This window comes from Chelonoidis abingdonii, chromosome 20, assembly GCF_003597395.2.
Source record: "Chelonoidis abingdonii isolate Lonesome George chromosome 20, CheloAbing_2.0, whole genome shotgun sequence".
Lineage (NCBI taxonomy): Eukaryota > Metazoa > Chordata > Testudines > Testudinidae > Chelonoidis > Chelonoidis abingdonii.
Window position 1 is genome coordinate 6,087,814 of NC_133788.1, and position 15,007 is coordinate 6,102,820.

General features: G+C 41.5%; 1 protein-coding gene across 6 annotated transcripts in view; it reads right to left on the minus strand.

Moving 5' to 3' along the window:
- CUX1 (cut like homeobox 1) overlaps window positions 1-15,007 on the minus strand; it is a 441,436-nt gene that overhangs the window by 153,850 nt on the left and 272,579 nt on the right. For all 6 annotated transcript variants that reach the window (XM_075074026.1, XM_075074022.1, XM_075074024.1 and 3 more), the window contains exon 9: window positions 8,512-8,560. In XM_075074026.1, the coding sequence (XP_074930127.1) occupies window positions 8,512-8,560 (49 nt within the window). The remainder of the gene's footprint in view (window positions 1-8,511; window positions 8,561-15,007) is intronic.

The window sequence follows — 15,007 nt, forward strand, 5'->3', positions numbered from 1 at the left end:
TCTCATTGGGCCGCCTTTGCGGCACCTATATATGCCCCTGCCGACCAGGCCGCTCTGTCAGTTCCTTCTTAACCGCCCGTGTCGGTCGTTGGAGAAACCAGTCGGAGTGCTGACTTGCGTGACTCCACTTACCCTAGCTTTCAACCCGTTTTTCTTCTAGTTTATACTTGTGAGTGTTGTAGTGAGTGTTCAATTCTGCTTTTAATTAGTAGTAGTTATGTGTAATTTTGTTATAATAGGTAGAGGGCTGAGTTTCATACCTCCTTCCAAACCTCCTGCTCGGTACTCCGGGCTCATCGCCTGGCTTCCTCGCTCGTGCTTCAAAATCGTGTCGGTCTCCTCCGTTGGCCGTTAGTTGCCAACGGAAGCCCCCACGCATCGTTGCTAGAAGTCGCTCTGGTTAGAGCCTACTTGCTGAACGGACGAACAAGTGGCAAATCTGTAAGTGTCCTAGTATTCGACAAGGCAAAAAGCAAGGCCGAGGCGGGAATCGCTATCTAATGCCACGATCTCTTTATGAGGCCGCTGACCCCGCAGCTCGCGCAGCGAGCGCACGGAAGTCCTACCGGGCAGGGTTCCGCATCGGCACCGGAGACGAGTACTGGCACCACCAAAACACCGCGGCACCAACAGGTCTCCCGCGCAGAAGTCGGCCCGGCACCGCTCCCTTCTCACGAAGGCGAAGGAAGTCAAGGCTCCTGCGCTTGCACTACGCACCGCAGTACTGTAGCATGGGAAACCGTGCCGTGCGGCCACGCCAATTCTGCCCCGGCACGGTTTCCCAGCACCTCGACTCCGGCCCAGGCAAGAGCGTAGTCCGTGCCAGACAGCTCGCGCTGGTCGGAAGTCCGCTGATAGCAGGCGTTGCTGTTCCCACTACCCTGTCGAGCACCTTTCGAGCGGCAGGGAATTGAAGCTGGCGCTGGAGCTGAACCTCCCGCGCGGCCCAGACCCCCGACGACGCGCCGGTGCAATCTCTGGTCTACGGGGAATTCCGTGCTATGTTTATTAGTCGATCGATTTCCTCGGAGTAGTGGTAGCGGGCACCGGTTGAAGCCGAATCATGGCACCGCTCTTGCGCCGGTCTGCTCGTGCAGCACCGCGACTCGTCCAGATCCCGTACCGGTGTCTCTCTGTCGCGCCGGCTATGTCGTACTCGCGCACCGGTCCAGGTCACCGGACCGTTACTCTCGTGCAGACGTTCTACCTCCCTCGTTATGTTGTGGAGTTATTTCCTATCCCATGACGAGAGGCCCAGTAACTCGACCGTCGCTTCTACTCGCGATGCTACTCCCGGCACCGGAGTGCGGTAGCAGGTCCCGTTCCGGTCGACCTCCCGGGCACCGTGCTGGTCGCAGGTCCCGCTCCGGTCGCCGGCACTTGCGACGAGATCTTCCCCGCATCCGTATCGCGCATATACAACGCGAGGTCGGAGGAATGTTACCCATGTCTCCCAGTCGGACGATCTGCCTCCACGCTTGGCCATCTACGCACCCCTGCGGGTTCGCTCTCCTGCTCCTGAAGACACGCTCTGTCTACGGGATTGTTGCGAGCCTAGGGCAGGACACCAGGTCCTGGAGGACAAGCAAAGCCGAGTGCATCTTCTGGATACTTTTGGGCCTATCCAGCTAACCGCAAGGTGATCCCCATCTCTTGTTGAATATCCCCATGCTTCTGAGACTTCACTCGTTGGGTATACCAGGAGGCCCTCTATCACTTTCCGTTACCACACGCGCCAGTAGGCATCGACGCCATCTACGTGCGACCCAAGCACTGACCTAAACACACCACACAAACGGCCCCTCGCGCGTTCGTAGGAGCAGAGAACATCTGAGGAGGAGAGCAGCGTGTGTGGTCACACTCGTGAATGCTCTCGTCCGTGCGCTGCCTGCGTGTGCTGCTGACGTGAATGCGGTGTTGGCTGGGCCAGGCGCTACGTTCATACTTTCCAGTCCATCGTCCTACGCGCTCCACCAGGACCCTGCTCTGCCGCGTTAGCCTGGGATTGGCCTGTAGCGATTTGAACCATGCATGGAGAGCGTCCCCGAGGTGAGGATCGCGCCTGGTTTTCTAGGTGAAGTTGTCGATTTCTGTCTTTCAGAATGCTCACCTACGATCTGCGGTGCGCTCTGGCGCTTGGTCATACGCTTTCATCCATAGCAGAGCGGCACACGATGGCTAATGGGTTCAGTTCTCCGTGACATCAATCTTCTCTCGATACGGGTCCTAGGCAGGGGGTGCCTGCCGACCCGCCGGGTGTTGCTAGGGGAAAATTCTTCCGACGAACGTGCACGCGGCGCGCGCACACCTACTTGGAATGAATATGAGCAAGCACTCGAAGAACTTATTTTTGTAGTGCTTAATGACAGGATGAAGATCATGAACTGAGTATAATATTAACTTGATCAAAGACCAGAGCTATGACTGGAAAAATGAGATACTTTAATCATAGATTATTAGGGTTGGAAGGGACCTCAAAAGATCATCTAGTCCAACCCTCTGCTCAAAGCAGGACCAATCCCCAGATTGCCCCTTGAAGGACTAAACTCACAACCCTAGGTTTAGCAGGCCAATGCTCAAACCACTGAGCTATCCCTCCCCCCTTTCCCTTCAGAGTTCTATCAGTTGAATTGTCTTTTCTTGTATAAATACAACACGTAGCAAACATTACTACAAACACTAAAGCGTAATGCATATTACCAGGAGTAGTTCTGTTGAAACTAATAGATTTAGTTATGGCCCAATAGGCTCTGCAGTATAGAGCCCTCTGTTTGTAGACCATCCCACAGCAGCCATGCTCTTTCCAAGCATCTAGTTGGTTAAGGCATATTAGTGCAATATGCTTCATTTCCCCCCACAACTTTTCAACCATTTTGAAGCCTTAGTCTGCATCAAGTTTCACAGAAAAAGAAAGCATTATCAGAAAATCAGTGACATGAAAAGCTCTCCAGGGCTTTGGCACCTATTTTTGCAGCATTGGAGAATTATATAAACAACATCAAACAGAAGAGCTTGGGTTGTCTTCAGTCTCGTTTTCAGGCTATTCAAATTTTCCTCTTCTCACTGAAACACTGCCAGGTAAATGTGCTTCCAGTTGGAAGCCGAGCTTTTACAGCAGACTCCTGGACATCTATGAAAATAATATTAAACATACTTTGCAATTAGATAGCACTTTCCATGCAACAATAGCAATACATTTTTTCTTCTTCTGTGGCATCTCCATTACTGGAGATTTGCATCCATGGCAGCGTATTTTCTACAATCTTCTGCTAATTCCGGTGTGGATAAATGTTCCTTTTCATCCACCCAGGATACCACACTGTCCATCCAACATCATCTTTCTCTGCCTTGTCTGCCTTTCCAGTGCCTGAAAACATGCACTACCACCGAGTGCCTTAAAACGTGCCCTGAAAATCTAATCTTTCTTTCCATAAGATCTCTGATTAGTGCCTGCTGACCAACAATTTTCTATTGGTTAGATTATATTTGCAGAATTCTTCTATAACATCATAATTTGAAGTACCGTAGCACTGGTTTACACTACAAATTTATGTGGTAGAACTATGTTGCTCAGGATTTTCCATACCCCTTAGCAACTGACCTAACTCCTGGTGTAGACAGCACTATGTCGACGGGAGGACTTTTCTGTTTCAGCACTACAAGTACAGACAACCCCATCATTTCTTATTATCCAGTGTTTGAACATCCACGTTTCACAGCTATAATTTAACACAGACCAAATGTAAGTTTTTAAGAGTCAGAATTTAGTCTTCAGCTTTATGTCTCTTCTCTTTACAATTTACACTCTGCACTTTACAAAGGTGACTATCATTATTTCTCTTTTACAGATGGTGAAACTGAGGCACAGGATCAAAATTCTGGTGCAAACACTGCCAGACCTCATCAAATGGTGTAAACCAGTGGTACTCAACTTTATTACACGGGAGGGCCAGATAAACCTAAGCACAATCTTGTGTGGGCCAAACAGATTCTACATCTTTTAATAAGATTTAAAGTCACCTGTACTGATTTCCCTTTTAAGTTCAGCTTATTTCGTACCCATTTAGATAGACAATACTATACATAGAAACAACCTATTTACACATTCATGTAAACTAAAATTATGAAAACAAGACGATAAAACACTAATGAATTGGATGTTACTATACTGTGTTGAAGGAGGCCGCAGGCCTTATGAAATGCTCTGATGGGCTATGTTCAGACCGTGGGCTGTAGCTTGGGCACCCTGGTGTAAACCATTTATTTTAGCTGCAGATCTAGCAACAGTGAGTTGAAGAGTCAGAAACAGAATCCAGATATTCTAATGTTAGCTGCATCAGCCTTGGTGCAGATGAAGGAATCGTGCTGAGATAACAATACTATCTTCATGGTGAATAAAAACAGGAACACATCGTCGTTGTTGCTGCCATCAGTTGTGGAACAAAATTATTTTTGTCCAATACCCATCCTTTGAATATATGTTGTTAGTGATGTTAACTGAACAAGAAGAAATATCACTCCATATATTGGCCTGACATATGCATATTTCATAGCAATTGTGCTTAGCTGGAAATATAAATCTAAACAATTTTCCAGCATGATCTGTTGGAGCTAGAATGAGATTATACTGCAATTAAAAAAACCTGAAAACTATTTCTGCTAAAATAATTTCATTTTCCTTATGCTTTTGGGACAAAAGAAAATTGTTGGTTTTGTATATACTTGCTATAGCAGATGCAGTGGTTTTTACATTTTAGTATTCTTTTGTTTCAACAATTTTTAAATCATTAATTGTTCCTCTACTGATCTTAAAATCAAACAGAACAATTCATTAAATGCATAGCACTAATCCAGTCTAGATCCTTTAACAAACTACTATGTAATTCAGCTGCCACTCTGAAAAGAACATTTCCTCTTTTCTTGTTCCATTATGACAGAACTTTCTATAATCTGCAATTATCTCTACCCTACAAAACACACAAATGCGTGAAGGACAAATTCAGGAACTGTATCAGCATCATGAGGCGAAACAAGGAGACCAACGAAAACACGCTGACCTTCCAAAGATACAACATAGCATAACATACTGTACAAAAAAAAAAAATCAAAGTTATATATTTCCGATGCATTCTGCAGGTGGAAAAGTTTCTTATATTCTCCTGTCTCTTGCTCCACAAGAAACACTGCAAACATGACATTTCTCAATCTGATCTTTTTTAAAATCATGTTTGATTCTTCAAGGCATTACACTGATATTATAATGTCAATGACAATCAACTGGCACTTCCTTAATTTAGGTGTTCCTTTCTCATTTCTACATGGGGAACACACTTTCAAACACCTTTATCAAGGAAGAATAAATTGTACCAGTTCACAACACACTTTTAATTTTATTTTTCTTAATTTGGATACCCAATATTTGGCCATATAGATCTGCATACATCGGTAATGTGAAACCACAGCCAGATAAACTCAACTGTGATCCACAGCAGCTTGGACATTAAACATTCCACAGTCCCCAACTATGCTAAATTCATTTATTTGGCAAGTAAGGGCAGTTTGTTTTAATTATTTATCATCATACTTCACAGCATATCAGCAAATATGCAGTCACTGATTGTGTAAAATGAAACCTCAATAAAATGAGATTCCTCACTACAGCTCTATTAATTAAATCCTTATGGAAATGCCAGGTAAAACATCTAGATTTTGTTTGTGAGAAACACTGAGTTTGTGGATCAGCAAACTGAAAAGTAGCAAAGTTCTGCTGTATTCAGATATAGTTCCATTCTGCTCCTTTATTGATACCAATTAAAGTATTCAGTAATAGAGCCTTAAGGATTAACAGAGAAGCAAAGAATGAGATACATGCTCATCTGACAGTTCTTTTGTTATCCTGCAACAGAAATGGCATCCTGTTACTACTAAGGCAATTGCAGCAGGTCTCAACAGAATCCTTTAGACTCTAAGTGTTAAAATAAAATTAAATGCTAATGAATGATTAAGTTTGTCCCCCTAACAGAACCCTCGATCCAGCAGCCAACTTTACTTACTGCTCCATCTTGTCTTTTTATACTGGTTTATCCCTCTCACTACTTTAATGCTTTGCTTCATTCTCCATTATCACTATCTTTCTGCTTCTTCAGCATTGTCCCTCCATTTCAGGTCTGTGGTATAATTCACTGTTTATCAAACTAACCCTATAAAACTTCATACTCTAACTGCAGAACCCTGTCTCTACACAATATCCCTGGCAAGCCCTATTCCAGTCAGTATACCTCTCAAAAGGCTTGTCTTTACTGCAACAGGCAGCGTTAGTTAGTACGTTCGAGTTCCCCCACTCCAGCCAGCCTAGCTTGAGTGCAGTGAGAGTGGCTGCTCTATAAAACATTCAAACTACATAACATGATTTGATTAGCAGGACGCTGTGAGAGGCTTAGCATCTGATGAGTTGTTGGAAACTCAAGCTGCTGGAAACTCACTCCATTATTAGCTCCAGCATCAGCAGCACTTGAGCTTCAATTCACACCATGGATGCGTGCCCTTAAAGCATTATTTAACTCGAGCTTAGAGATTTTCGTGTGTGTGCACAGGAGTTGGGCAGAACTCAACTTATACCTGGAGCTAATAAAGCCATGAAGACAAGCCTTAATTCTATGGCCACTGCCCTCTTTTTCAAGTATAACATATTCCTCTGACCTCAATGTATGAAGTCTGCTCTTGCCTTACCAGTGGTTTTGATTTTTCCAAATTTTCCAATCACAAATCACTAACTTCAGTGTAATGCATTTAAAAAGGGTCTACAATCCCTTCTGGGCACTGGAAGCACAACCAACAGCACACTCCCCCTATCCCTGAGAATGCCCACTGCATGAATAGAACTGATCAGAGGGCTGAAGAGAAAGTATAGGGGAACTGAAAAGTTGGAGGAAGTGAAAGAATCACAGAACAACTGCACAAGTTTGTCTTCTTGAGATCTGAAGGCAACACTACCTTCTGCTTCAGAAATTCTTGAAGTTTTAACTTGCTGAGTTTTCAGAGCACTTTTTCAGTGGGAGGGGAGAACCTGGCCCTAAGCAAATGAGAATGTACTCTTTGAATATCCTAAAGGTTCAAGGAAGAGCAGATTCCCTTCCAACACCTGAGAACAGGGATCTGTGTTTCTTCTACAAAGTGAAATATATCATCAGTTGCAGTAGAGAAGGTAACAGCATTTCCCATTTGGCTCTAAAAGTTGTAGGTATGTTATCAAATAAAGCAAGGAAAGTACAGGGCTCTGAACTCAGGATTCGACAGCTAAGAGAAAGGAAATTTTCAAATATAAAATATTTGTGTTTGAAAATGAAAATATATTTACTATTTTAAGCAGAAAAATTCTGTTAATGTTTTTAATACCAAGGCTTTGCTGTTCTTTGAATCTCTCTTCTGAACTACATTCCAGTTTTGACTATTCAAATATAAATATGTTCTTTGTATACAGCAGTAGTCACCCAAACTGTGAGGTGCGCCCCACTAGAGGGGTACGGAGGAACATTTGGGGCAGGGGAACAGACGGCACGGACAAGCCCCAGTGAGGGGCAGGGAGGGAGCATCCCCCAAGCAACTCTGTCCCCAGCCGCAGCTCTGCTCTGCTCCCCTGATCTGGCCCTGGCCCCGGCTCCAACTGAGGGAGACACCTTAAAGGAACTGGATTTCCAAACGCCAAGTGCTCCGCAGTTTCTAATAAACATTCCCATTATGATGTCTCTTACGTTGAGCACCCAAACATTGAGGCACACAAAATCACTAGTCACTTTTTGAAAATTTAAGCCTGAGAGTTTATCTATTGGTTTTCATCTATTTGATCAGGCTTGGAATGTCGTGATCAGTTGCTGCCCATTATTTTTAACAAGAGCTGATTTGCCTAATATGGTGCATTACAGATTCATTGCTGTGAGCAAACTACTTCAATTCCCACAACTAGTCAACAAGAACATTAGAGAGATAAGGTGGGTGAGGTAATATCTTTTATTGGACCAACTTCTGTTGGTGAGAAAAACAACAGAAGTTGGTCCAATAAAAGATATTACCTTCCCCACCTTGTCTCTCTAATATCCTGGGACCAACACAGCTACAACAACATTGGAAAAACAATAGAAGTACAATTTGGATTAAGCTAGACACCATCTATGGGCATGTCCCTTGCTGTGGCAAACATTTGAGGCATTTAAAAAACAAAATGAGTTTAAAAAACTAAAAATGTTTGCTTGTAAATAGCATCCATTACAATATATATTACTATCCATTGCTAAATATATTACTATACCGCAGAAATACATCCCTTATAGAGTTTCCCTCACTATATTTGCAGCTTGCACAGCCATACAAAGTAATAAGCTTGGACTGCTAAACATGGACAGGACACGAGAACAGTCATGAGACCACAACAGAAGGGAACATTCCCCAAGATAAAAATCAAAATCAATGCAAGTTTTTAAAATGTGATGAGTAAAACTTGTTTTAAAATCCTACCTGATTTGCCCTTTCGAGATCCGTCATGATCATCTCAATTTCATCAGCCCTGGGAAAACAAAAAAGCATAAGCACTGTTACTATATGAGAAGAAGAGCCTCTAGGTTGTGTGTTTTCAGTCTATTGTGCAATTTTTAACATTCATGTAGAAAAATACCAGACTGAAATATTTAAAAAGGACACACTTAAGTCTGAAAGACCAAACTTTTGACCTATTAGCTCTGTTTTGGATTTCACTTGTGCATACAGGTATGTACTTACCTCTTACCACTCTGTATGTAAGACTGTGAAAAAGAATTATGCATCAATTTGCTGCTTTAGGGTCACTACCATTATACATTTTATCTAAAAATACTTGGCTTGCAAACTTTGAGTAAAACAAAACAATTTTACAGTACTCAGAATCGATTACTCAAAAGGTTAGATTTTTGGCCTCTGAATCATGAAAAAATTAAAAAATACTGAAAAAAAGATTAAGGTTTAAAGTGTTTCAGTTCTGCTGGGGTATCTAAATATCATAACATTCTCCAAACATCTGGCCATTTTACATTCTGTACTGGAAGAAGTGCTGCAATACTTGGGCAAAGTGAAGGAAGTAAATACCAAGGTTTCAAATTTACATCTGAATTTCCTAACTTTACGTTTTTGACCATATTTTAACATTTATGGCAATTTTCCTCTTTTTAACATTTCATTTAAAATTTTCAAGAAATGACATACCAGGAAGTTTTAAAAAATCTAAATATAGATTTAAAGTATCAGACAGTATTCTTAGTTTAGAGTCAGGCCTGTAATACATTTTACAAAAATTGATAAGACTGTTAAAGGGTTACAGAAATGTAAGTAGTTAAAGAAAAGCAGTTCAATCAAACAATTCATAGCTGGCTGGCTACCTTAGACAACCAGCTCTACACATGCAAACTCTTGTCCCTGCATGGAGCCCCACTGATTTCCATGGGACTCCGCCCACTTGGATGCAGTTGTAGGATCAGAGCCTTGAGGATAAAAGTGGTCTCTATTTTATGCAAACATCCTTTTTGGGGGTGGGGGGCGGGGGGCACGCCTGGTAGCAGGACATCATCAGTGAAGGCTTTTAGAGTCTGGGATTTCCTCCTTCTGCTGATGCAAAACAGTCTGAATTTGTTTTCCTGTTGGGCATGCAGTAAGGCCCATTTATTTGCTTGGGTCTGTGCTAGGAGAGGGTAGGGTGACCAGACAGGGGGGTAACAGGAACCTATATAAGAAAAAGACCCAAAAATCAGGACTGTCCCTATAAAATTGGGACATCTGGTCATCTTAGGAGAGGGGTGCAATAATGCAATTGTTTTAAACTGTATCCTTGTTTCTAATATTTACAAGAGCTCCAAGAATTGCCTGTTGAGGTCTCCATTGGATAATATGGAAAACAGACCAACATGTGTTTCGCAGTGCAATCTTTTCTCTTTTGGCAGGAGCTGATGAACTGTTATACTGGGAAGAAGACATGCACAAGATGTTCTGAATTGCTAATACGCATTATTTACTGGACTATATATTTTCCCTTGGGACAAACATAGTTCCAAGTGTTTAGGTACCAATGACATGATTAACTTGGAGAGGTTATATGAGCCTGTGATTACTTTTATATGCCAATTTTGAAATATAAATCTTTTTTTTTTTATCATCAAGCCTGAAAAGTCTGTTCCCACTGCTAAACCACACATTAAAGTGAAACGACTTTTAGAAAGGGATTTTCATATGGAAAACAGTGTCTCTTAACAGGGTAAGTACCAGAACATTCAAATGATCAAATCAGGCATCTCCAGTGATGTGTCATATGGAAGAAGTCAAGTTAAAGCACTGAAGAAACTGTTGTTTTATCTCACTTTAGCAAAAAAAATCTTTACGGCTCTTAAAAGAAAACTGAAGTGTAATAAAAATATTTTGTTATTATTATTATTAATTATTATTATTATTATTATTGTCATTCACTGCAAGCCAACAAGATTTCTGGCTCCAAACATAAGACGACGACAGTCCCTGCCTACAAGATTACAATCTAATATAGACAGACAAACAGTTCTGACACATACAGAGCATGAAATGCCGGTAGGAGTCGGAGGTGGCGTAAAAGTCCAGCACCGGTCATTTCTTAAAGACTTTGTTGAACAAATGTATTTTGAGGAGGAATTTTAAGGAGGAGGGAAAGGTCGTCTGGTGCCGGAGAACAGGGAGAATATTCCAAACATAAGGAACATTGTGAGATGAGAATACAAAACAGGGAGGCAGGAGAGAGGCTTGGGACAAGATATGGGAGAGGAAATAGAAAGAAGGGAAAGCAGAGATCTAAGCTGGAGCCGAATGCAGTGCCTGACAGGTGAAGACAAGGCGCTTGAACTTTTTTAGGACAATCACTATCTAATTACAAAGAAGTATAAATCCCAGTATTTTAAAGTAATAGCATATTTGGGACAGAATTTAAGAGACCTACCATAGCACTGCTGGGGACACTCATGTACAAAAGGCTAAACAAGGTTGGAGGACTCTAAAAATAGTGATTCAAATTCTACCCTCAGATATACAATCTCACTGATTACAGTGGGAAGTGTACACCTGTATCTAAGGGCAACTTTTTCCTTATATTCAGCTATATACCACCTGAGTAATTTTGGGGTGTACTTCTTTCTCCTTTTCACACAGGTATTTGTCCTACCTTGTTTTTCTATCTCATAATACTTCTGCATACATCATATAAAAAGATGCAAACTCCCTAAGAACTTCAAAATAAACATCTCTAGTGTAGCAATCTGAACACTCAATATTATCTTTCAGTACAGTAATGAATTAAATTACTGTATGCTCTTTCGAAGAGCAAGTGTCAACAGCATTCAGAAGAATCTTCAAAAGGATTCATTCTTTTCATTTTAAAAGCTCAACTACCACATAAATAGCTGGCACTCCGACAGTCTAAAATCACTTATGTCTTAAAGTCTCCAATAGCTATGTACATTGCTCAGCAAAAGTATTTATTATTAAAAAAAAAAGCAAGTTTTCTCACCTTTTTATGTGCTTATAAAAACAAGCTCTCATTTATTTATTACTTACAAGGCACTGTGTAATGCTTAGCCTTCAAGGCAGTGGATGATTCCATTTTGGTCTAGAAAACATAGCTCACTGAATCAGAACCACAGAGGTCATTCCAATGCACTCTCTGTATGGGCAAGTTTCTGCAACGTTTACTCACTTTGAGTAAACTCTTTCAACAGTTCCATTTACTGAAATGGAACTATTCAACAAGCACAGTACTACACAAACAACCTAAGGCGGAGGGGGGGGGAGGCGGCGCAGAATCGGGTCCTATGGGTTTTAACTTAAAATCTGATAACGAAACTTAAAAGAATATGATCAGGTTTAAATAACCATAAAAAGCTATGAACTGATTATAATCCTGGATCTGGAGATGGCTTCAAACAACAGCTCTAAGAGAGGTATGAACTGCCCTATTTATCTCAGTGGGCTGTGAGAAACACAATTAATGTCAACATTATTAGTTATTTCACTGCTGTCCATTTTAGAAGAAACATCCAACTGATGTGTGATCCTGGGACAAACAACTGCCTCACTCACCCTTCTACTGTCTCTAAATCTAGAGTGCACAGAAAATGAAAATGTGGGATCAGAATAAAATCAATTTCATTTTAATTGACATTAAAAGGCAGGGATTACTGCTTTATTCATTGTTGTATTGAGTCAATTAAAAAAATTTTTTTTTTAAATTTAAAGGAAGCTGCCACTGATTTCCACATGGCTTCACCAGAGTGACATATAATGCAGAGACCTGCCACAGAACATAGGTCTATTTTACCACAACCACACAACGTTTTAACTATACTGTAGGTGTGCGCAACTTGTATATGTGAGCCTGGAATCTTTTTGCAGCACTGTCTGTTCATGCTGTACAAGCACCAGGTAACTCATAAGAACATAACATAAGAACAGCCATGCTAGGTCAGACCAAAGGTCCATCTAGCCCAGTATCCTGTCTTCTGACAGTGGCCAATTCCAGATGCCACAGAAGGAATGAACATAAAAGGTGATCATCAAGTGATCCATCCCCTATTGCCCATTCCCAGCTTCTGGCAAACTAAGGCTATGGATACCATCCCTGCCCATCCTGGCTAATAGTCACTGATGGACCTATCCTCCAGGAAGTTATCTAGTTCTTTTTTCTAACCGTGTTATAGTCTGGGCCTTCACAACATCCTCTCGCAAGGAGTTCCACATGCTGACTGTGCACTGTGTGAAAAAATACTCTTTTGTTTGTTTTAAACCTGTTGCCTATTAATTTCATTTGGTGACCCCTAGCTCTTGTGTTATGAGAAGGAGTAAATAACACTTCCTTATTTACTTTCTCCACAACAGTCATGGTTTTATAGATCTCTATCATATTCCCCCTTAGTTACATCTTTTCCAAGCTGAAAAGTCCCAGTCTTATTAATCTCTCTTCATATGGAAGGCATTCCATATCCCTTATCACTTTTATTGCCCTTTTCTGAACCCTTTCCAGTTCCAATACATCTTTTTTGAGATGGGGCAACCACATCTGCATGCCGTATTCAAGGTGTGGGAGTATCATGGATTTATATAGAGGCAATATGATATCTTCTAACTTATTACCTTTCCCTTTCTTAATGATTCCCAACATTCTAATACAACAAGCCACGAAAGATCGTGGCAGCAGATGAGCATCCGCCGAAATGCTGCTGACAAGCGGCGTCATCCAGAGGCATCGTCCGCTGGACAGTACATGGGACATACCACGCATTGGACCCCTGTTCTATTTTTTTCTGCTGCTGCTGCACACTGAATGTTTTCAGAGAATTATCCACAATGAGTCCAAGATCTTCTTTCTTGACTGTACAGCTAACTTAGACCCATAATTTATAGTGTATAGTTGATTATTTTTCCAGTGTGCATTACTTTGCATTTATCAACCACTGAATTCATTGCATTTTGTTGCCCAGTCACCCAGTTTTGAGAGATCCTTTTGTAGCTCTTCACAGTCTGCCTGAGACTTAACTATCTTGAGTAGTTTTGTATCATCTGAAAATTTTGCCACCTCACTGTTTACCCCTTTCCCCAGATCATTTATGAATACGTTGAATAGGACTGGGACCCCAGTACAGATCCCTGGGGGACACCACCATTTACCTCTCTCCATTATGAAAACTGACCGTTGTTTCCTATCTCTTAACCAGTTACCAATCCAAGAGAGGACCTTCCCTCTTATCCCATGACAAACTTACTTTGCTTAAGAGCCTTTGGTGAGGGATCTTCTCAAAGGCTTTTTGAAAAATCTAAGTAAACTATATCCACTAGATCCCCCTTGTTCATATGCTTGTTGACCCCCTTAAAGAATTCTAGTAGATTTCAGAGCCATGATTTCCCTTTACAAAAACCATGTTGACTTTTCTCCAACAAATTATATTCATCTAGGTGTCTCACAACTCGTGGGCCCCCTATAGAGAGGGATAAAAGATAGAGCAGCCCCAATTGCCTCAACTTCTTCACTAACAAATCCAGGTAAGGACTCCATGTCACTGGGAAGGAGCACGGGTTGTGAGAGCCACAGGGACAAAAGCACCTTGAATAACTCCAGTACTGTAAAGTAAGTAACCTCTCTATGCATTTGCCCACTAAGAGTAGCTGGAAGTTATCCCATAAAGATATGGGTGACTGGAGTCCCTATCTAAATGACTGTAGAACACCCCTGCTAAGCTGTCCATTTGATCTAGAAGCTGAGCCAATAGACTGAACTCCTGGTAGCTGCTCTACAGATTTCAAGAATAGGTACTCTCTTAAACAAGTTATGTACATTGAATGTGAACTAACCTGAGAGGGAATGGGTAGTTTATTCAAAGAGCAGGACATTTTAATGCAATCTATAAACCCATTTGGACACACTTTTTGAGGAAGCAGACTTAAATTTATAAAAGACCATGAAAAGCTGAGGTGATTGCAGAAAGGCTTTGTCCTGTCAAGGTAAAATGAAAGACATAGCCCTAAGAATATCTAGTGTATGGAGTACAGACTCTTCAACAGAGTAATGAGTCTTAGGAAAAAATACCAGGAGGTGAATACACTGGTTTATAGGACAATCAAGCAATTTTTGATAGAAATTTCAGGTGAGATGTGAGAGTTACTTAGTCCTTATGAAATACTGTATAAGGCTGTTCAACCATTAAAGCTTGATTTTTGTCCCCTCTACAGGTCAAGATGATGGAGACTAAAACAACCATTTTATCAGAAAGGTGATACATAGGCTCAGAGGGAGAGTCTTTCAAAGCAGCAAGTATCCCATTCAAGTCCCAGGTAGGGAATGGCTCCCTCATTGGCAGAAACATCTTAACTGGGTTTTTAGAAAATTAAGAAACAGTGGAATGAGGGAAAAAATTGGACAATTGTCAACGGGTAGAGAGTATGCTGACATAGTGGCTAAATGGACTTCAACAAAGCT